Raw genomic sequence first — 23,643 nt, 5'->3', positions numbered from 1 at the left:
CACCACCACCACCACCACCACCACCACCACCAGGTCAATTTTTTGTTTGGAACTCTTTGGAACTTAGCATATTCCTTATAAAGCACCTTTCAAATAGCTACAGGATGGCTAATGATTTGAACTCTCCCCTACCCACCATGCCCCATATTTTTTCTTTGATGACCTTTTAAAAGTTTTTTCCTTTGCCTTCTTTGAATTTCCAGAGTGCTATTTGGGGAGCCAGTGGCTTTTTTTTTTTTTTTTTTTTTTTTTTTTTTGTCACCCTGGGAGATGCCAGCCTCAGAGGTCATTTTGATAGACTCAGCAGTAGTAACTGGGCTAAGGCATTGTCAGAGCAGTGGTGTTTGTCATCGTAAAGGTCAGCAGGTTCACACAGAACACACACTCTGGATATCAAACAGGCTGGATACAAGCATTTGAAATGGCCAGTGTTAAAAATGTATGTATTTAAAAGGTAGGAAGGGGGAAGGGAGAGGGAGAAGGGAGAGCCAGTCCAAGGTAAACAGGCTCTGGGGGAAGCTGAATGTTTGCTGAAGTGTGCTTTGGGTTCCCTGACAGAACTGAAGAGACTCTAATGAGAAAAGAATGGCTTTATGTAGCCGGGCAGTGGTGGCGCACACCTTTAATCCCAGCATTTAGGAGGCAGAGGCAGGCGGATTTTTGAGTTTGAGGCCAGCCTTGTCTACAGAGTGAATTCCAGGACAGCCAGGGCTACACAAAGAAACCCTGTCTCGGGGAAAAAAAAAAGAATGGCTTTATGTGAACATTGCTGTAGTAGCTAGGAAGGGCCACAAACTGTGGGAGGATGTGTGTAATGATAATGGGTCTGTGCTAGATGTAAGCAGTATTGAGACCACTGGTGCAGGGCTGGAGACCCAAACCCAGGAAAGGGCAGAGAAAGCAGGGTTTTTATGGTAGCCTCCTTGAGGGTCTGGGATAAAAGAATGGGGAGCTACTGAGCTGTGATAGTCATGACTGCCTCCTGGGTACATAGAATGTTGAATAGATGAAGAAGACAGCAGTGGGTGGGCCCTTCTCCTTCAGAACTGAAAAGAGACAGAGGTAAATTGTCACACATACAGGTGAGACAGGTGATTGGGGTTGAGAAAGGTGGAGTGGGATTCTGGGTTTCTAAAAAAAGGGTGAGACTGTACTGAGATCTGGTATAACTACTGTAGGAGTAAAGATTCAAGGAAGAAACTATCCCAGCCTGTTCTGGAATATGAGTTATGGCTGTGGGTCTGTCCTAATAACAATGGCCGACACACAAGATGAGAAGTCTAGTAACAGGCTAACCAAAGTGAATCAAGAGATGCTTTCATAGAAGTCACACATCTGCAGCTCATGCGGAGATAGGGGCTCAACCAAAGCTGACAACTCCTTACTTCTGTCAGGCCACAGACCCTGCCATGGACACCGTGGTGCAAGGAAGTGCCTGGTGCATCCACAATCCATTCCCATTGGTTATTTGTCTGGTGCTCTTAGCCTTGCGCGTATGTGAGGCATGCTTGTAGGAGTTCTCCACACACACACACACACACCCACACACACATACACACACACACACACACAAGACTGCCTTCAGGATGTGACAGTGGAGTCCGTACTTACTGGGGCTATCTGTTTTGAGGCACTAGGGAAACATGGAAAGACTATACTTGTTCAAATAGATAAGACAGATCAGCTCAACTAGAAATCTTGGGTGGGAGTGGTGGGATGGGCAGGTTTGGAAAAGATTGTAGACTCAGGAGTGTGACCAAGAAGATGTTGGGTTTCCTTCAGACCACTTTTGATGGGAGGAGGGTGGGGAGAGGGAGAGAGAAAGAGAAAGAGAGAGAGAGAGAGAGAGAGGGAGGGAGAGGGAGCACATCATTCCCTTAGAGAAGTTGAATTAAAGGTAGAAAACGTATCAGAGGGTGAGGGGGCCACTGCAGTAGTCTAAGCAGACCGTGGCAAGTCCTCACAAACAAAGAGGAGGGGAAAGCTAGCTGGGGCGGGGGGGTGGGGGGAGAGGCTGCTCAGGGAGTTTCAGTGGGCTAGCTTAAGAAGTTGGTGTGAGGAATGAATGATGAGCTGGGGAAAAGAAAAGTGGTGACTGTAGGGTTTGAAGTACACATCTAGAAGATTAAGGATATTGTTATGGTTGAAGGAAGCTAGAAAGCTGTAAAATAGATTTCAGGTATCTGGCTCCTGAGTTGCTGGCTTGGGATCAGGTAGGGATAGCGAGAAGGCAGTAGGAACCGTAAGACTAGATCTTAGGAAGCAGGCAAGTGTTTTAAAAATCTATCAGAGTTGCCTACTGGGAGGCGATTGTGGTGGTCTTGGGAGTCAGTAAAGACACCTGACAGCAAGTTAAAGGCAGAAGAGAGAGGTAGGGGCCAACAGCTGTCCATCCACTAGGATGCTGGACAACATTAACAAGACAAGGAGAAGCACAGAGAGGACAGTTCAGAGAAATGGAGGAATGCATGATAGAGCAAGAAGAGGAAGGCAGAATTACCGAGCTGCTTCAGAGAGATCCTAGGAACTAGATTTGAGGGATGGCAGGGTGCCTCAGTGAGTGAAGCTGCTTGCTGTGTAACTGTGACAACCCCAGTCTCCTCCCTGGAACAAGATGGAGTAGGTGGAAAGAGAAATGACAAAGCGGAGTAGGTGGAAAGAGAAATGACAAAGCGGTTCTCTGGCCTCCACATGTGCACCACGACACACATACTTTACTTCACACAGTAATAAGCAAATATATAGAAAATCCTAGGATAGGTCCATGGAATGGATCATAGAAATTTATACTGACCTTGGTCTCTGGCCATTAGAGTTTGTGAAGAGGAATCAGAAAGTCCTGCAGGGGTGTGGTGTTACTTAGGACCCATAGGAAAGAGGGAAGGAGAAGACAGGAAGGGATGGTGATGACCCCAGAAGGAGTTTTTAATGATGATGGAGATGCTGGCAAGATCTTCAGCCGTAGAACCCCGGAATAGGGACATGCTGAAAGGTAGGAGCCTCATGGTGGGAGGTAGGTAGCTGTCACCACTATAGCCGAAGGACTAGAGGATGATGGGAGCAGTGAGTTGAGCCTTTCTAAGAAGTAATGGCTTTGGGCTGAAAGGAAGGTGCCCCTCATCCTGGGACAGCAGGGCCTCTTAGGAGAGGCACCCAGAATGTTGGAGCTGGATATTTCTGCAAGCTGAAGGCTAAGTGAGGAGCCACCAGTGAAGCCACCTGTCATCTCCTCTTCCCTAATCCGACAGCCTCCTCCTATTTCTTTCTTTTTCCTAAATGTCTCTTCTCCAGGTAGTTTGTTCTCCTTACAATGGTTACTAGGAGAGATGATGGTCATTATTAAATAGGAATATCTGTAAAAGTTAACTTGTACATTGGTTTATTTAACACAAATACATTGAACCCTTGACACTTTTTCCCTCCAGTACAAAGAACCTCTGAATTATGTAAATGAATGACATTGCCTTCGCTCTCTGGTAGCTCTGGGCTGATCTCTTCCTTCTGTTAGTGGCCTGTCATTTTATGAAGCATCTCCCAACCTGTACTGACAGTGTGGTTAGTGGATTTTATGAAATTGTGTCTCACTTGCACACTTCTCAATGCACAGGCAGGCATAAATGAATAGTGTAAATACGGTGTGGTCATCTTAAAATGCTTTTTTAAATGCAGTCTCTCCCTAGAGTATTGTGTGCTGCTCTTGGACATGGCATTTGTGGTGCATGGTAGGACCGACAGTGGCCTTAGCAGAGTGTCTGAGCCTTTGCTCCCTCAGTTGCAGCTGAGGATAAGTGTAAGCTGAAGTTCACCTTTAGTCGCTCCTGTGTTTGTGGCTGCATCTCATGTGAGGCAAACAATGAGAACCTAGGACCCCTAAATCTTTCCTAGCCCAAAAAGTCTTTGTGTCCAAGCCTCTTATCCCCTAGAGACACTATCCATAGGACCAAACTGAAGTAGCCTGCCTCCTTCCCCTTGCTTTGCAACCTGGGAATTAACACCGATCTTCCTTTTACATTGTTCCCTCTTTTTGACTTTTACAGAGCTCAGCAGTCAGCCCGACTCCAGACATTACATCAGAGCCTCCTGGATAGTAAGTAGCCACTCCTGTGTTTTCATGGCTCAGTGTATCAAGGGCTAGCCAAGGGTGAGGACAGCTGGCGGTTTGGACCCTGATCTGTGTCTTGTGGTGTCCCATGGTAGGCAGTAAAGGCTTTTGGCGCTGGGGAGGGCTCATGGCAGTGGCTGTCACATGCTTTGGGCTTTGATGGTATTGTAGTTTTCAAATTAGTTTTCTTTGGTTCTCTCTTCTTTCTCTGAACTAGTTTTAGAGATTCATGTTACATTTGATAGCCTTATCCCAGGTTGATGTCTTTATCTTTGGAATGTGAAGTTATTTGCCTGCATTTACTTTATCTTTACATACTTTGCACATGTATGTGTGGTCTATGTCTGAGTTGTGGGTGTGGCTATGGAAGTCAGAGCACAAGCTGTGGGAGTTTTCTTCTCATCGTGAACCCTGGGAATCTGTCAGGTTATCAGGTTTGTGCAGTGGGTGTTCTGTTTGCTTAGCCACCTTATTGGCCTGTTTGTCTACGTAGAATCAGTCTTGCCCTCGGTGGATCCCTGAGGGAAGGGACTGTAGGAAGGCCGTACGGGATCTAGAATAAAGACACAGGGGCAGAGAGTAGGATTGGGTCCTCGAGCCAGTCCTGCCATGTGGGATGTAGGGCTTAGATTTTCACGGGGATATGGATTTTTTATTTATTTTATTTTGCCAGTTCTTAAGAATTTGGCTGCACAATCCATGCATGCTCCATTCACTTCTTTGTGGAGCAAACGACAGTAGGGGTACAGGGATGGGTTTATTTTCTCTGACAATGAATTAAAAAGCAAGAAAAGGAAAGAAATGGAAATCTTGGTGTCCCAGCAGAACTGTCATATGATACCTTGGAAATTAGGGTCTCCTCTTAGCTCCCAATTTCATTAATAAAAGAGTTTAAGAATGGATATACCTATAGAAGCTTGAGGAGCGCTTATTAGAACATAAAAGGAGAGGCCCAGGGCAGGCAGGCTGTCAACCTCTAACTGCCTGGCAGGAGAAGGAGAGAGAAGGAAAGGAAACCACATTCCTTGAGATAGGCAATTACAGGTCAGCCACGTGGCAGCAGGCAGCCTGCGGCCAGCACAGGAGCTTTTGACAAAGTCAGGAGTCAGGGAGTTTAAAAGCATAAGTTCTGGTCAGTAGCTGAAAGAAAAACACCAAAAAAAAAAAAAAAAAAAAAAAAAAAAAAAAGAGGAAGAAGAAGAAAAAAAAATAGAAAATAGTTATACCTTCTAAGTCAAGCTTAAGAAATTGCTTACAGGTCTAGGTGAACCACATGGTAGCCAGATCCCCAAGGATGCACTTAGAGGAAGGAATTCTGGGAAGGAAAATTGCAAGGTGAACTTGCCTTACTACAGCTGACCCCATAGCCAGGCCACCAACCCGCCCCGTTCCACCCAGAGGTAGAGTCCATCCGTCTCCTCTAACTCCATATACTAGGATCCCGTGATCTTAAGCTTACGTTTAAAGGAAAGGTGGGTTTTTATAAAGGGGCTGATTTCTCTAGATTAAAGTAAGTATAAAAGACCATGGACTGAGTGTTAACAATTATTAAGACCACTTGCCCTATTTTTTTTAGAAAAAGAATTATTTGACCCAGAAACATTGAACATGCCTGTGGTCCTCCCTGAATGCCCAGGGCTTTTCCATGCAGCTCTTATCCTGGCTGAGGTCTTTTCAGGGCCGCCTTTATCTTGCCCTAGGAGCTCTGTAGTCCATAGCAAGCTCTTAAGCTGTATAAATAAGTACCGACTGAACTTCCTTACGCCCAGGCTCATGTTAGTGCTTCATCTGGCCTCTGCGTTTGCTGCCAGTTATCTGAGTTATTTGCGTATACTTTCCTAACTGCTAATTATAAACTCCTCAAGGACAAGGCCTTCCATCTTCAGGGTGCCAGGTAGACCTGATAAATTTGAGGCACGGCAGGGTTTGGTTGCACTGGGCACTTTAACCAGGACTCTCCCTGCCCGCCTTGCTTCAGGATTGCTTGGTGTTAACCATTGCTGCCTGGCCTTCCCTCTGACTCTTCACACCTTGTCCCAGAACTGCCCAGAGAAGGTGGCCTTACTGCCCGAGTGGCCAGCTCAGAGAATTCCTTAGATCCACCAGCACTATGGTACTTTTCACAATAGGAATTTGGGTACAGTCCCTTGTCTGTCTGGGGGATCCTCTCACTCCCACAAAATGAGTATAGTAAATGAAAGACAAATGGCAGAGGACTGAAGTATGTCTAAGGGTTAAAAGCGTTTGGAAGAGTAAATCACTACTGCGGTGATCCGTTGGGGATGTCAGACCTCAATGACATACTTTTAGGTTTATTGAGCACTTACTGTGTACTAGGTCCTCTTCACATTTATTCCTCTGAGCATCCCTGGGGCAGGAATAACAACCATCAGTCCCAGTGTACACGTGAGGAAATGGGCACAGTAGCTCAGTGTTCTGCCCACGGTTCTGTAGCTGATGTGTGAGTGCTCTACCCAGAGTCGGAGCACTGACACTCTGGGCCAGGTGTCAGAAGTAGCACCTCCCCTGAAATATACTGATTCAAAGTTAGTGTAGCTGAAAACACAATAAAGCCAACTTTGAGCTGTTGAAGACAATGTAAGCGAGTCTTTGCAGTACTAGCATTTTGAGTCACTGTCACAGTGTACGTCTGGTTGGTTGAATGTTTTATTCTCCAGCTGCCTCTAGACCTTCACGTTTGTAATTTTCATCTAGCCGCCATTTATCATTTCTGCAAACTAAAGCTGTTTTCACCAAGAGAGCTTTACTCTGTTCAGCCAGCAAGCGGCACTCAAGAAGCAGCTGCTCTTTCTGAACCCACAGAGATCAGTTCCTTAATCCGAGAACAAATCACAACCTGAAGAGCTATATAAAACATTGGAGACTCCCCAGCCCTGTAAAAATACACCAGCAGCCTGTGTGCGTGTAGGCGTTTGGATTTAGGATCCTTTATTCCACCAGCTTTTGTTTAAGGACCTGGGACCTGGCACCAGGCTCAGGAAGATTAACCAGCAACCTGCTGGATTCACTGTAGAATGTGAAACAGATTTGAGTGGTAACTATTGAACCCAGCATGGCATATGTGATGCTGAGATCAGAAGGGGGCGGGCTCCTCTCACTGAATGGAAGAAGAGAGATGGAGGAAGGCTTTATAGAGAAAGAAAGAAAAGGAAGGAAAAGAAGAGAAAAACTGAGTAACAGGAATATTATAGTATAAAGTTTTTAAAGAAATTATTATTTTTTGTTTGTTTATCACAAAATTCTGTAACATGGAACTTCTGGAGAACTGTATAGACTCCCTCCCACAAAGCTGCATTCATGACAATTGTTTGTATTTCTTCCTAAAGTAGTCAACTGATTTTGAACAGGAAAGATTGAAAATTTTTTAAAAATTATATACATATGTATATATATACATATATATGTATGTATGTATGTATGTATGTATATATATGTCTGTGTGAGAGTATGTGCCTGAGAATTCAGCATCCTTGGTGATGAGAAGTGGGGTTGCATCCCCTGGAGCTGGAGTTACAGACAGTTGTGAGCTGCCTGAAGTACAGGGAGCTGAACTTGGGTCTTCAGCAAGACCGGGGGTGTGCTCTTAACCACTAAGCCATCTCTCCTGGGCTCGAAATTTTGGTCAGTCATGTCCCTTGTTGAATCTTTCTACCTATAAGAGTGATTGACACATAGAAGGTGCTTAATAAATACTTGTTTAGTAAGTCTCACATGTTGGATCGCCATATGTCTTTTTTAGATATGATACCAAGAGTGATTGCAGGGAGTTGGGACTAGAGGCTGGGAGGGGTCACATGTTGCAGGACCTTAGGTAAGTGGTAGTGAAGTGACAACCGGGGAGTAGAGAGAGCAAGGGGGGTTACTGTAGACTATCAAGGAATCGGGGCCTGATGGCTGAAAGAGACTGGGGAGAAAGGAGAGGAAGCACGCCGATTCCTTGGGCTTTGTGCTTGAGAAGGGCAGATGGCTGCACAGAGCCAGGTTTGGTTTGTGGTGTGTTGGGTTGAAGGTGTTCGGAGAACATCCAAGTGATATGGCTGGCAGTCAGTTTGGAGACAGACAGAAAGGTGTACAGGTTTCTGATGGGTTTTCTAGACAACCTCGCCACCAGTGTTAGTATTGCAAATGAAAGAAACTGAAGCCAAGAAAATCATCTTGTTTGCAAGCTTTAAAAAACAAAAAACCAAAAAACTCAAGCAGTAGTGCATCTCAGCTGGTGCGTCTTTGTTGGAATCTGGCTTTTGAGTACCCTGTCTACTACCCCAGACCTCTGTTAGCACATATGGAAGGTAACTGTCCACTGCCTCTAGATCTCTGTTAGCACACATGGGAGGTACCCTGACCACTGCCCCAGACCTCTGTTAGCACACATGGAAGGCACACTGTCTACTGACCCCAGACCTCTGTTAGCACACATGGAAGGCACACTGTCTACTGACCCCGGACCTCTGTTAGCACACATGGGAGGCACCCTCTCCACTGCCCCCAGACCTCTGTTAGCACACATGGGAGGCACCCTCTCCACTGCCCCCAGACCTCTGTTAGCACACGTGGAAGCAGCTGAGTGAGAGTGATCTCTCACTTTATCCTTCCAGTGAGTGTCCTTAAAACTCGCAGGTCAGCTCTTCTCAGGGAAGCTCAGTTCTCTGCCCTGTGTCCCAGCTAGCTCAGTCTGACCCAAACCTGACTCGATACAAACTTCTCAGAGCTGAGCCTCCCAACTTAACTGGTTTTGTTTAGTGTCTTTTCGACTTAGCAAAGTCGTAGGAGCTCTGTGCCCTTAAGCAAAGGCCGTCTCCACTCTGGTCCTCAGTTTCCTCTTTGGAGCAGTGGAACAAATGACCTCTCCTTAGGGGAGCTGTTTGAGGTGGTGTCTTTAAAAAACATCTGTTTTTTAAAGATATTGCTCTTAAATAAGGTGCCTCAGTATACCCCAAACATCTGGGAAAAACATTCCTTTGTCAGTTTTGGTATCAGAAAGAAAACATTTGGCTGTAGCAACTGCATTCCCAGAGGTTTCCTGAGTGCTGGCTTGTCGATCTGTGGGAAGCAGGAAGAAATGGGTGAGTCACAGAGAGGAGGCAGGCTGGGTGGGGGAGTGCTGAGGGCTGCGGAGGTAGGTGAGGCCAGGCAGCTGTGAGAGACTGAAGGTGGGCTGGAGTGATTCGGAACAAAAAGGCGGCAGGTGGAAGTTGTCCAAGTTACCCACCAACACCAAGATAGGGCCCTCACGCCACAGTCCTCGCCTCCTCAGCTGGGGGCAGACAAAGGCAAAGGACAGTTACACGTGGATAGCTTTGCAGTTGGGGATTGTACATAAGCGAGAAAATGGAGTGTTACAGGGATATTTAATTAGAAAACCCAAAGTTTAAACGCCAGTTTAGATGAGCATCCACCTTTTTGAAAGTGGTGTCTGTAGAACTACGCTCTGGGTTCACCATTTTTAATTGGAGCTGATTTTTTTTTATTGGAATCTTGGGGTGACACGGTGGAATGTTTATTAGCATACCATGTGGCCCCAAAGCTTTAGGCCTGAGCCCTGAGCCTCGGAAAGCCAAGTCCTTTTCTCTGGAGGGATGGGTCTTCCCTCCAGGCACGCTTTGGTCAGTTTTTAGGAAAGCCAAGTCCTTTTCTCTGGAGGGATGGGTCTTCCCTCCAGGCAGGCTTTGGTTAGTTTTCAGATCAGGGAATGAAGGTGATGTGGTGCTACACTGATTTTTAACTCAGAAACCCAATTAAATTAATTTAAAAGCCAATTTAGATAAACTTCCCATATATACTATATACATACATATATATGTATATATGTATATGTGTATATATGTATATATGTATGTATGTATATATGTATGTATATATGTGTATATATATATACACACACACATAGACACATACATACCATATGTGTGCTGTATATATATGTGTGTGTCTATATGTCTGTGAACATACCCTAAATGAGGTACACTGAGGCACCTTATTTAAGAGCAGTATCCAAGAGCTTCAATACATGTTTTTAAGGAAATCATCTCCAGCAGCTCCCCTAAGTATGGGTCATGTGTTTCATTGCTCAAAAGAGGAAACTGAGACCAGAATGGGACTGCCTTTGCTTAAGGGCACAGAGCTCCCAGGAATTTGCTATATCTAAAAAAGAATAGGAGTCAGGATCTCTAAATTAACTTTTCTTTAAAAAGGAATTTCTAAATTCATGGTTTTATATATTAGGACATACCATTAATCAGCCCATAGGCCAACTTTTACATTTAGAAAGTGTAGCCTTTTATTTGTTGAGAACATTCATTGGGTGTCCTCGTGGGTGGTACAGTCCATGGGCTCTTAGAAATCATGGCAAAGCCTTGGAAAATAAGTCAGCCTGATTCTCTGTGTTTTCTCCAGGTAAGAGATGAACCCAGGAGGCTGCTTGGCATTTCCTTTGTTTGCATATTTCTCAGCCTTGAGATGTGGTTTTCTCATCTTTTGGGTTCCAGTGATTTTTTTTTTTTCTATTTCAGCTGAGAAAGGAAGATTCCTTTCATCTGTGCTATATAGAGTCAGAGAGACCTGTAGCCTCGGGGTGGTCCCCTGAAATAGTTCTTGCAAAACCCTTAGCCTATGGTGAGCCTGAGGTAGCGTTCGTGAGTGGCGGCAGCTATGAGAGCTGTTACTAGTGCTGAACAGTGGGGACAATACTGTGTCTTAGCAGATCGTCCTTTTTTCCTTGATTCCTGGGCTCTGGAACCACTTGCTCCTGGGGTGGAGTCCTGACAAATGACAGATTGCTGCAAGATAAGAAAACTCAAATACCCTTGACTCCCACACCATGCGAACCACTACCTCATTGGCCAGAGAAAAGTATTTCAAGACATCATCAGAGAATACTATCTACATGGCATCCAGTGGTGTAACTAGGGTTCTGGCTCTGCAATCTGCTGATCCTGCCTGCTTTGACAGGCTATCTAATCTACCAGTGCTTTATTTTCTTATCTGAAAACTGATGGAAGAGTATGCGCGCGTGCGTGCGTGAGTACACGTGTGTGTGTGTGTGTGTGTGTGTGTGTGTGTGTGTGTGTGAGAGAGAGAGAGAGAGAGAGAGAGAGAGAGAGAAAGAGAAAGAGAGAGAGAGAGGGAGAGAGGGGGAGAGAGGGGGAGAAAGAGAGAGAAGATGGCCAATAGGCACTTAGCACAATGCCTTTTATGTCATAAGGATTTTTTTCCACTGTTGTCTATAATTATGGGAACTCAGAGGCTGAGGTTTTGTCTAAAATAAAGGGCTGGGTTTGTGGAATAGGAAAAGGTCTACCAGTGGGAAGATAGATGGATATGTGTGTGCTATGGAAGTACCATTCTGTGTTCCCTATAGAACCTCAGTATGGCTGATGTGAGTGGCCACTCTTGCCAGTCTTTCGGTTTTTCTATGTATTTGATGATTCAGTAAGTACTGGGGGTAAATGGATTCCATGAGGTCATAGGTCTTCAAAATTCAAATCTAGGATGAAAACAGTAAACTGATTTCATTTGGATCAAAAGTGTATAGCAGAAGCCTATATTCTTTTATGAGAAAGATATCTTGGGGAATGGGGAGGTGTATGGAGTAGAGGGAGGGGGAGAAAGGGACAGAATATATGTCATGTTAATGTTCAGTGGGTTAGACCATGGAAAAGCAGGTATGCAAAGGGAGGAGTTCACTAAGCAAATACTTTGTGGTTTTTTTTCCTGTTCATTACCTCATTCCAAAAAGAATTTATAGTAACTTGAAAATACCTAGATTTCAAAGAAGATAAAATAAATCAAGGCCTAGAAAAGTAGCCAAGTGGTTAGGAGTTCTTACTGCTCTTGCAGAGGACCCAGGTTAGCTTCTAGCAGCTCACGACTGTCTGTAACTCCAGTTCCAGGGGATCCAGTGCCCTCTTCTGGCTTCTTCTGTAGACACCTGTGTGGTACATATTCAGGCACGTGCAGGCACATGCTCATACATATAGAATAAAAATAAACAGACCTTTAAAAACCTAAATGAAACAGGAGCTGGAGAGATGACTCAGCAGTTAAAAACCCGTGTGGCCTCTGCAGAGGACCCAAGTTCAGTTCCCATGCGATGGCTCATAACCATTCATAATGCAGGTTCCCGAAGATCCAGTACCACCTTCTAACCACTGTGGGTACCAGACATGCATGTGTGGGCACATACGTACATGCAGGCAAAACATTCATAGACATATATAACATACATTTAGAAACAGTTCATACTTTAAAAGTAAATGAAGCACATAAATAGACAGCAGTATATGTGGATGATACATACAATCAGGCTCTGGCGACAGCTTTGAAAGTAGTGATTGTTGGTCATTGTGGTGTATGCCACTTGTCCTAGCTACTGAGGAGGCTGAGGCAGCAAGAACACCCAAGCCAAAGGCTCAAAACAGAACGAGGCCTGTGAGCAGGGCGCGTAGAGTTCTTTTTCTCAGTTGCTGATTTTCCTGGAGGCCACAGTTAGCTGGGGCTGCTCTTTTTTTTTTTTTTTTAAACTGGTGATTTTGACATTTTTTTGTCAGCCAAAGTTCTCACGCAGCGTAACCCAGACAAACCTAATCTACGCCACGCACTTTAACTGGCCGGCCACACTCGGAACTCTGCGTCTGCATCCTTGTCCCTAGATGTACCATCTTGTATGTAGCCACTGGGCTTCCCGTTATCCTACCCACAGTTTTTTGCTTGCTTCTTTGTTTTTGAAGATAGGATCTCAGTGTGTAGCTCAGGGTGGCCTCAGACTTCCTCTCCTCTTGCCTCAGCCCTCCCGGTGCCGGGATCACAGACTCTTACTTAGTTTTTGAAAGCACAAATGCACTCAGTGTAGTGTGGGAGTTTTCTTGCTTAGATCATGATTCTGTGGACCTAGGCATGGTGGCCTTCCTGTCTGCAGAAACCTGGGTCTAAATCGGTGGTCCTCAACCTCCCTAATACTGTGACACTTTAGTACAATTCCTGTTATGGTGACATCTAACCATAAAATTGGTTTTGTTGCTGCTTCATAACTCCAGTTTTGTTACTCTAATCAATCGTAATGCTAAAACAAAAACAAAAACAAAAAACAAAAAACATGTTTTCCAATCCATAGTCTTACCTGGCCGATGTGAAAGGGTCACTTAGGCCTCAAAGGGGTTGTGACCCACAGGTTGGAGCTTTCTCAGGGCTTTACTGGGAAACCAAAAAGCAGTTTTCTTCTCCTCAGCTGGTGACAAACAGGTTTTTAAAACGAATGTTAAACAAGCTAACTCTATCTTTCTCTCCCTCCCCTTTTCTCTTTTAAAATTACCTTCTTTGTAGCGTCTATTCTTCCAACTTCCATGCAGTGAAGAGAGAATCAGATGGGACCCCTGGGGGTCTCGCTAGCTTGGAGAATGAGAGGCAGATTTATAAAAGTGTCTTGGAAGGTGGTGACATTCCTCTTCAGGGCCTCAGTGGGCTCAAACGGCCGTCCAGCTCAGCCTCCACTAAAGGTAACCGACAAGCCGAAGACTGCAGGCGCATCTCCTCCATGCCTGTTACCTGAGTGTTGGCAGCGGGTGGCCCTCCAGCCACCAACCACAGGGACAAAGCTCTGCCTGTCCAAGTCCATGTCCAGGCTTTGGAGCCACCTTGGGCCCCCTCACTTATTTTCTTGCCGGCCATTTTTCTTTCTGGTCTTAATGGTCCCTACCCAAAACCTTGCTCTCTCTAAAACATCTCTCTCTCTCTTTTGTTGTTCTAATATCCCTTTCCTAGAAGTTAGCTGAGCTTCAGCCTTTCTTAACTGGCAGGGTGACCATTTCTTTCGTTGCATCTTTTGCACCTGCTTTGCAGCACAAATTATTTTGCTTCGAGACATCAATTGGAGACTTTTTAAAGCCCTTATGACAAATGAGCATGTTACTTCTTTTTTTTTTTTTTTTTACCCCCTTAAAAGCAGCTTTCAGCTTTAACCTAATGGGTGTGTTTATTTTATTCTGCATGCTTACCAGTGGATCGTAAAGGCGGGAATGCTCACATGATTTCTTCATCATCCGTTCATAGCCGAACGTTTCACACTAGCAATGCTTTAGGCCCTGGGTGTAAGCACAAGAAACCCCTGTCGGCTGCGAAAGCCTGCATTTCGGAGATCCTTCCTTCTAAATTCAAACCCAGGCTCTCTGCTCCCAGCGCTCTCTTGCAGGAACCGAAGAGTGTCCTGTTACCCTCAGAGAAGGCTCAGAGCTGTGAGAACCTTTGTGTTTCTCTGAATGATTCCAAAAGAGGCCTCCCACTCCGGGTTGGGGGAAGCATCGAGAACCTGCTCATGCGCTCCCGGCGGGATTACGACAGCAAGTCCAGTAGCACCATGAGTCTTCAGGAGTTTGGCACCAGCTCCAGGAGGCCCTGCCCTCTCTCCAGAAAGGCTGGACTGCACTTCTCCATGTTCTACCGGGACATGCACCAGATCAACCGAGCTGGCCTCTCCTTAGGCTCCATCTCCTCCTCCAGTGTGCGAGATCTTGCCTCCCATTTTGAAAGGAGCAGCCTGACGTTAGGCAGGGGTGAGCTGGGCGCTAGCCAAGAGGGCTCAGAGCACATCCCCAAGCACACTGTGTCCTCCCGTATCACGGCCTTCGAGCAGCTCATTCAGCGGTCCCGGTCCATGCCATCCCTGGACTTCTCTGGCAGGCTGAGCAAGTCCCCGACACCTGTGCTCTCTAGAAGCGGCCTGACCTCAGCTCGTTCAGCGGAATCCCTCCTCGAGTCTACCAAGCTCCGTCCCAGAGAGATGCACGGGATGGACTCCGGAGGGGTCTATGCGTCCCCCACATGTAGCAATATGGCGGACCATGCCTTGAGCTTCCGGAGCCTTGTGCCCTCTGAGCCTCTTTCTGTCTGCTCAGACGAGCTAGACCACTGCTCAAATGTTTCTAATGACAGCAGGGAGGGCAGCGGGAGCAGTGTTCATGGAGACGTCCCCAAACATCGCCTCAACAAGTGCAAGGGCACCTGCCCAGCTTCATACACCCGGTTCACCACTATCCGGAAGCATGAGCAGCAGTCTTCCAGGCAGCCAGACTGGCGCTCGGATTCCAGGGGGGACAAGAACAGTCTCCTCAGAAACATCTACCTGATGAGCCCCCTCCCTTTTCGATTGAAAAAGCCCCTCCAACAGCACCCCAGACAGTCTCCCCCCAGTGACTCCTCAGAGTCCCCTGCTGGCCAGAAGGCAGACCTTCCCTGCCAGGGCCTTCAGGACCAGCCCCACTCTGCGGGGAAACCCCTGGTCCCCACTCGCCTGTCTTCCCGACACACCATGGCAAGGCTTAGCCACAACTCAGAACCCCCTCTGGACAGATCCACAGGCCTGGAGGATTGCACAAGGGCCATTAATAACGGGAACCCTGTGCCCTACTCAGACCATGGCTTGGACAGGAACAACAACCCACACAGTGAACTGGCAGCGGCCCATGGAGGTGGCATTTTGTGTGTTTGACCAGTCTCACCTCCCCGTCTCCACTTGGCTTGCTCTGTTCCCTCCCTCTGTGTGCTTCTGGTGCTCATCTCCTGCCTTGTCTTTTGCTTCTGTTTGTTTTGCTTGGCGATTAACCATGGCTTGTAGTGGCTGCACTTCTTTAAAAACAACCCCCCCTCCCCACTTCATTTAGACTAACCAACCAAACCGTTTCGAAAGAAAAATTGGCCGTTTAGCTCATATCCAAGAACTGCGTTCATTTGAACTCTCAAACCCCTGTTCACATCGATTCCCAGCCTCCCTGTGGTTTTTTGAGAGGCAGCCTCTCTCCGTGGCCCCGTGTGTATGTGAGTGTGTGGTCTGTCCCTGTTACAGCCTGCGCGCCTCTTTGTGGGGACACTTAAAAGAATGTCCCTTTCTTTGCTCACCTTTGGCCTTCTGGTGAGTTGTCTTTGTATTAAATCAGTTTGTAAGTAAATCCAAAAAGCAGGTGGGTTGGGCGGTTGGGAGTTTTCCCTTCAGAATTTGTCATTGAGTATTTATCAGCATTGTTTATAAATTTGACCTTAATAATAGAAAAAAAAACAAAACCTGGCTTCCTCCTAAACCTTGGCTCGTTTTAACTCTGCTGTGTTGTTTTAAAGATTCAGAGTCACCAAGACATTATCTACCAGCTGATTACTTGGAGTCCACGGAAGAATTTATCCGCAGACGGCACGATGATAAAGAGGTAACTGTCCTGTCTTAGCCTCCTTGCTCTTGTTCAGGGAGAAAAAAATGAAGGAACTGAACTTTCTGGACACCTTTCAGAAGAATGATGAGATGCGGGGGCCAGAAGCTTTCCCTGAAAGCAGGACTGACTGCTTTCCATACAGTCACTCGGTTGTAAGTGCCCCCTCCCTCCAGCCTATTGCAGGGAGGAAACGTGGCCTGGATTGTAATTATTGCCTTGGAAGCTTGGAAACTGGAGTTCCCGTTTTCCTTACTACCTCCCGTGTTGTATAAGGAAGGCCTCCTTACTTCACATTAGAGAGCCGCTCAGATGTCTTTGTGGGGTGACTGTCAGGGCCTGGATGGAGCCTGTTCTGGAATATAAGAAAAGGTCGTCCTATATATTGGCTAAGTGGGCAGAGTCGTCCCTTCTGCTGTGATAGAGCATGACAGTGCACGTGTTCTGGCTGCATATTCCTGGGCAAGAGGTCCCATTGGTTAGATAAGTTCAGTTATCCACTTTCCTGTCCTTTGTTAAGAGCAGCAAAGATACTTTGAACCGCTGGAAATAGGAGAGGGTGCTCACATATCACAACTCTCTCCACGTCCTCTTCTGTGTTGGTCTTTCTTGAGTGGTTCCAGAGTTTAGGTGGAGTTTCCTTAAGGATTTAAGGCAAGGCTGACTTTGAGGACTCTAATTCCAATCCTTGCTGTCCGATGGTAGAAAACAAACACGCCTCTCCTTGCCCTCCAGGCACGGCTTCTGTCTACCAGAAGCCAGGGGAGGGGTTTGAGGTCCAGAATTGTTTCAAAGATCAAATCCAAAACTCTCAAATGATGAGCGTCTGTTAGGACTCGGAGTAGATTTCCTTCCAGACTTTTCTATGTGCGTTCTGAGAGACCAGGTTCGCCTGCCATGAGAGGAAAAAATAAAATTTCATTTTAGTAATGACATGCTAGTATTCAGTAGGGAAGGTTTGGTGGGTCTTACTAAGAGGATTTTTTTTTTTTCTCCTAATGTGGTTTAGCAGCGAATTCATTGAAAGCTGCACCCTTAAGGAGAGAAGCTTGCTTCTTGGTGATGTGGAGAGCTTGAACTGGCTTGTCTTTCCATGGGTATGGGCTTATCTGGCTAAACGACAGACCTGGTGGATTCACTGACTCAGATTTAAGTACCAGGTGTAAGCCTTCTCCTTTTGATATCTGTGCCATGGATGATGAGCTGTCAGCCAAAGCAACAGTGATTTTGAACAGAGCCTCAAGTAGGAGTCCATCCGCAGTGCTGTAGAACAGTACAGGAGGGAGTGTTGGTCTGCACCCATTAGCAATGGGTTATGTCAACCCATTATTGTTGGCACTGCCGATAACGGCCTTTCAGAGAAGGAGACCCCCATCTGTCCTTGAAGGGCCTTTCATGGTCACCAAGCCAACCCCTGTTTTATTCAACAAGGGTATGGCTCGAACAGGAACACCTCCCAAAAGTGCTTGGCTAGAAACTGAGGCTCCCCCTTCCCAGGACAGCCCTTTTTCTGTGGCACTGTGCTTTGCAAAGCACTTTCATCTTGCTTACTCTTTATTACAGTTTTCTGAGTGCTGGAAGGCCCATAGTCGTTTGTTGAGTTGTTGTTTTGTAGACCCTAGAGGAAAACTGAGCCATTATCCTTTAGAGCTGAATGTCACATGAGTCATTTGTCTGCTGGAAGAAGACTTACGTTTAACTGAGCACGTTAACAAATACCAGTTCTAATAAATGCTTTCCCACAAGGAGTATTAATCCCAGGAATGAAAATTGCAGTGAAATAAGGAAGTGCATTAAAATTCTTTTCTATTGGGCCGTTGGAATAGGCCATGAATGGTATTTAGTGAGAAGCAATGCAGACTAATAGAAAAAGCCTTGAATAGAAATTGATGTTTGTTTTCTTTTTAAAACATATCTCTGGGCTGGAGAGATGGCTCAGCCGTTAAAGGCTAGGCTCACAACCAAAAATATAAAACATATTTCTTACTTATTGTTTGAGAATTTCATACACGTATACAACGTGTTTGGAGCAAATCTCCCACTTCCTCTTTTCTAACTCGTCCCAAACTCCTCCCTCAACTCTCCCTCCCAACCCTTTAATTTTCTTAATAGGGGTGTTTCTTCTAACCCCAGATGCTGTTATTCTCACCACTGTATTTTGCATCATTCCCTGAAAGTCAGCTTCGTTTCCCTAATGTGGAAACCAGTCAGTGGGACATAAACAAGACCCTCTGTCAGGCACGTGAAGAGCCTTTGCTGTACATCCTGAGGCCTCCTGAAACTTATGTCCAGGGGAGGAGTTGGCTGGCCTGGGGGGAAAGGTGCCTCATGCTCTGAAAGGAGCGGCTCAGCTCTGTGGAGAGCATGGCAGTGTAACTGAAAAAGAATTTCTAAAGTCAAGACCCATAGTCTGAGAGGCCTGGCGTAGTCAGGGGCTAACAGCATTCCCCATCCTGTCTTGGAAATACTGTGTGAACCCTAAGGCAGGTGGGGATGCCAGCTACCAACCAAACATGACTACGGTACCCTTCGGTCAGCTGGACTTCATTGCTAGAAGACCTGGGCTTTGGACTGAGCCCAGGGGTAGTCAGACAGACAGAGAGGTCATGTAGAATCGTGTGTCCCATATCCCAGTGTCCCCATTTTCTTCTAGACAGTGCTCTCTCCTTCCTATAAAGTGCATAGTGGATGGTTACCATGGGAACATAGAAGTTGTGTCCAAAAGTCCCTTTGACAGTGATCTTTAATGTCTCTTCCTTGCTCACGGATAGATACCTTCTTCCTTAGTTGCTTATATGGCCATTTTCCGTTAAGCTGGATCAGATGATTCACTGCCCGTTTTATGCAATTTCATGGCAGAAACTTTTAGCGGACCAGAGACGACTTAAGCGCGAGCAAGAAGAAGCCGATATTGCAGCTCGCCGCCACACAGGTGTCATCCCGACTCATCATCAATTTATCACTAATGAGCGCTTTGGGGACCTCCTCAATATAGATGATACGGCAAAAAGGAAATCTGGGTTAGAGGTCTGTTTTGGTCGCCGCCAACTGCTGCTTGACCCAAAGCAATATCTGCCTTCCTTTGGCATTGCCCTCTGTAGGCCAATTTAGTTCTCCAAATAGCGCCTGTCATCCTGGCTTTCTTAGCCTTGCTTTGGCTCTTTTGTGGCTGGTGAATAGACATGAGCCCCACTATGTCCTGTGCTCTATATGTTAAGCATGCCTGGCTGTGGGACTGGGATCTGCTGGCGCACACTCGTACTGCATGCTTAGAGCATTGGCTGCCTCATGAGTCCAGTCCTCTCCATCCTGCATTTGACTGCCATACCATGTTGCATTGTGGTCTCCTTAGAAACCGTGTCCCTTTGGCCATGTGTCTCAGAAGCTCTGGTCTGGACAACACCAAGAGTCTTCTGTAAAGAGATGGTTAATGAAGCTTTCATTATTAAAGTTACCTAGTGACATCTTATAGCGTTGACTTAGTGGCACTGCTGTTGAAAACTCAGAGGATGGTATTGGCTGCTCAGTTGGGTTGGAACCTTCCACTGAAGTTTCAAACTCTGACCTCTGCAGCTTGTATAAACCCACGGAGAGTGTAAGAATGCTCTGAGAGGAACCGCATCTGCTCCTTCAATTTTGACATTTCTAAGCTTAGACTACAAAAGTTTAATATTCTAGCAGGAATGAAGAGCAGGAGTGCAGTGGTTTTACCCAGGCCTTGCCTCCCACATCAATGTCAGTATGGTAGATCAGGGGCCAGTTCTCGAGTGAGAGTTTATATCCTGCCGTATGACCTTACAAAAGCCCTGGTGAGCCAATGTCTTCTCAGGGATGTGCCCATGTCTGTGGCATCATGGAGCTGGGCTTTTGGGGTTGAAAAAAGTGACCCCAGGAACTAGTTTTATGGCCTATTGGTCTAACCGACTTTCTGTCTTTCAAGTGACAGAGGTATCATTAACTTTTCTTTTTAAAGAAACGAAAGGTCCCTGGGAAGAAGTATTAAAGAAAAAAAAAAAGAATTTGACCTAAGGAAGAAAATGGGGTGGGGGTGGGGAGGCAGGGCAGATTCTAAAGTATGGAGAAAACCAGAAGGAAACAAAAGGTAGCAAGTGTTAGACCACTGTGAGAGACAGCAAGTGTTAGACCACGGTGAGTGACAGGGCAGCCTCGGTGTACAGTGAAGTGGCTCCTTCACAGAACAGTCCTGCTCTGAAGACCCTGCTGCTCACTAGCCCCATTCAAAGGTCTGCCTGTGTGTGAGGAAGAAGATGGCAGCCTGCAGAACTGCCTTAGGGATGCATGGGCCTGTCGGGGCTGCTCAGCAGGAGTAGCTGTGGCAAGGCAGGCACTTGTCTTACCTCCAGACACTGCCTTTCCTCCAGAATGGTATTTCCCTAATCGTGTCAGAACCCCTAAAGACTTCCGCATCCCACCGGTGATGTTTGGACCTGGGGTGAGGTCTAAGAATTTGTAAGTTCATAAGTTGGATGCTTTGATGTTTTAAGGCCCACATAAAGAATCACTGTCCTTTAGCTGACCGACAGAACTGGGGCAGGGAGACCAGCAAGTGTGGGTACACTGTGGCATGTGGATGCATTTGACTCTCAGCAGGAGTCAGCAGCCACTAATTCTGTGTAACACTCTCTCTGTGGAGAGCAGAGACAACTCAGTGTGTGTTTGGGGGTAGCTGTTAGTATAAAACCACCTTCATACACAGCTATATGTCAGCCAGGTGAGGTATACAACCTTAATCCCACTGCCTGGGATGTAGAGTTAGGAGGACCAGGAGTTCAAAGTTATTCAAAGAAGGAGCATTTGCTGCTGTGATATAAATTTATAATGTCCACACAGCCGTAGAGCTGGGTAGCGTGCACACAGCCGTAGAGCTGGGTAGCGTGGGTAATCCATCTCTCTCCCCACACTTTTTTCTGTTGTGATTTCTATGAGAGTTTTTTTCAACTGTTAAACATAGGCATTAGGGTGCTACGATATTACCTCGATTATAAGGTAGTAATTGAGTTGCCCCCTAACCTGTGTGTATATAGATCGACAGGAGCTGCAGCATGAAAGCACAGGAGGAAGAGTTCACAGGGAGAGCCAGTGTAAGCACACGCCTGTGATCTCGAAGCTTGGCATGAGGATCCAAAGCTCAAGGCCAGCCTGGGATCCAGTAAAACCAGAAACTGAAAACAGAACCAAACACACACAAAAATTCCTGTGGTGCAGTCTGAGCCCTAGAAGACCCCCATGAAGCCCAAGACAAGAAGCCTGGAAAGAGGGGGCCTGTGACTAGACAACTAGAATAGTGTGGTGATGCTTTGAGGGGCCTCTTCTCACCTCGGCTCCATTTACCCCTCCCACTCTGCCCTTGCCTTCTAATCTGGTAGAGGACCTACCATTCGTTTCCTTCATGCTGTTTCCCGAGACAGGCCCTAGCAGAGGTATACCGATAGAAATAGCTTGTGCAAGTGATTTCAAAAATTTCATGTGTCTCTTTAAAAACAAAACTGGTTAAAATAACTGCTTTTAAGAGCAAAGAAGAAAGAGATGTAGGTTGATAAAGGTGAAGTTCTTGCCAGAGTTGGAGCTGAACAAATTCCAGGCTGAGATGTAACCCATAAATGTACTTAGTTGGGACAGGAGAGGTGATAGAAATAGAATTTAGGTGTGACTGGGGATATGACCACAAGCCTCCACCCAGGTTAGAGAGAGAGATTTGATCCACTAGACAATTGAGAGCTGAAGCCAACTTCAAAGAAAACTGTGAAGTGCGGAAGAATTTGTGGAATGTTATTTGTGCTCCTGGGTGACAGTAGATTAGACTGAGGAGAAGGTAAAGTCAAAGGAAGCTTTGTGTCTATGGGAAGCAGAGGTCAGACCCAGAGCAACAGGCTTTTGGATGGAGAGCGAGCAGACTTAGGCATGAGTAACTGACAGACTTAATGAGAATGTGGAGACGGCTGGGCCTGGCTTTCCAGGCAGGGGTGTGGTGTGAGGGAGAAAGGAGCCACCATAGCCAGGATAGAGTTTCAGTAGAGATATACTCAGGGTTTATCCTAGCCTTTTCAGTGATGTCACAAACCGTAGGGACGTACGGAATGCAAGATGATATGATAGGTGAACCACACTCTGTTATGCTAGTTCCTAACTTACACCAGGTAAACAGAAGACACCCACAAGGAGTAAGATGATACGTAAGGCTTGTCTGAAGACTTCTGGCTGACAGTAGCCATGATCAGCTTGCCTGAAGGGCTTTTCAAACCATCTCTTACCTACAGTGGCCTTCTTGAAGGGGAATTTTCATGCATGACACAGCTGACTAAACACCAACTATCATGCTGGTGGGGGTCAGGTGTTGCAGTCTTGCCCGAATTTTTAAACTAAAATGAACTGGTGAGAGTGGATCTCTCTGCTTTGCTTTCTAGAATCTTGTGAAAATGTGTCCTTTCCATTGTTTGCCAATCATGAGTTTTAACTCCACATTATTTCTTGTGTTTAGATGAGACCTGCCAGAGCCAAATTTGACTTTAAAGCTCAGACACTAAAGTAAGTGCTGCCGGTCATGCTTGTCTTCTTACCTGCCTCTTTGGAAATCCGTTCAGTTAGGGTGAAGAGTTGGGATAGACAACTGTTGCTTCACAAAGGTAGAAATACAAATAATAAACAGACGATACATGCCAGCACCGTTACATCACATGTATTAATTCACTCTGATGAGTCAGGGCTGTGTGGAGTCGACACTATTATTTTCACTTGCAAAACTTAGGAAGCCGGTAGGAAAGAACTTAGCCCACCCAAGAGGATGATAGAATCAGGATTCAAACCCAGCATCTTGGCGTCTGAAGCTGGCCCTTTCACACTGCCCCACCCTCTTTCTACCTGAATAAGGCCTCTTTTTACTTGACTAGATTGCAGCATGATCTGACCCAATCTTTAGTAGAAGGAGTCAGAACCAGGCTCTAGGAATATAACTTGACCTGTTTTTCCCAAAGGAAGCATTCCCAAAAGGAAGAAGCCCACGGGATACTAACTTTTCTCTAAGTGTGTTCCTCAGAGTGTTCGTCCTGCAAGATGTTCTTAAAAAACAAAACCAAAGAACAAGCTGATGGTATATTTAGGCCCCTTTTCCCATGGAGGAGATGGAGCATCATTGACATGTTCGTGACTGGAACTCAGAGACAAAAACTGATCTGCTTATTTAGCCCAAATTTAGGTGACCAGGAAACCTTTCTATTTTCTGTGGAATACAGTTTGGGAAATGTTTCCACAGACAGGTTCCAGAAAGACTTGGTAGCTTTATGGCTAATTGTGGATTAAAACAGACTATTCATT

The 23,643-nt window shown here is 46.0% G+C and overlaps 1 protein-coding gene across 45 annotated transcripts in view; it reads left to right on the top strand.

Annotated features, from left to right (window-relative positions):
- Positions 1–23,643, top strand: part of Sorbs1 (sorbin and SH3 domain containing 1) — a 234,923-nt gene that overhangs the window by 184,299 nt on the left and 26,981 nt on the right. For 26 of the 45 annotated variants that reach the window (XM_031390249.1, XM_031390248.1, XM_031390252.1 and 23 more), the window contains 6 exons: positions 4,038–4,087; positions 13,442–13,614; positions 14,116–15,582; positions 16,226–16,311; positions 19,171–19,338; positions 22,811–22,857. In XM_031390249.1, coding sequence (XP_031246109.1) covers positions 4,038–4,087; positions 13,442–13,614; positions 14,116–15,582; positions 16,226–16,311; positions 19,171–19,338; positions 22,811–22,857 — 1,991 coding nt within the window. The remainder of the gene's footprint in view (positions 1–4,037; positions 4,088–13,441; positions 13,615–14,115; positions 15,583–16,225; positions 16,312–19,170; positions 19,339–22,810; positions 22,858–23,643) is intronic. The other 19 variants (XM_031390260.1, XM_031390262.1, XM_031390263.1 and 16 more) reach the window with 3 other exon arrangements.

Source organism: Mastomys coucha, unplaced genomic scaffold (assembly GCF_008632895.1).
Source record: "Mastomys coucha isolate ucsf_1 unplaced genomic scaffold, UCSF_Mcou_1 pScaffold21, whole genome shotgun sequence".
In the NCBI taxonomy this organism is placed as follows: Eukaryota; Metazoa; Chordata; class Mammalia; order Rodentia; family Muridae; genus Mastomys; species Mastomys coucha.
This window is presented reverse-complemented; position numbering and strand designations above follow the sequence as displayed.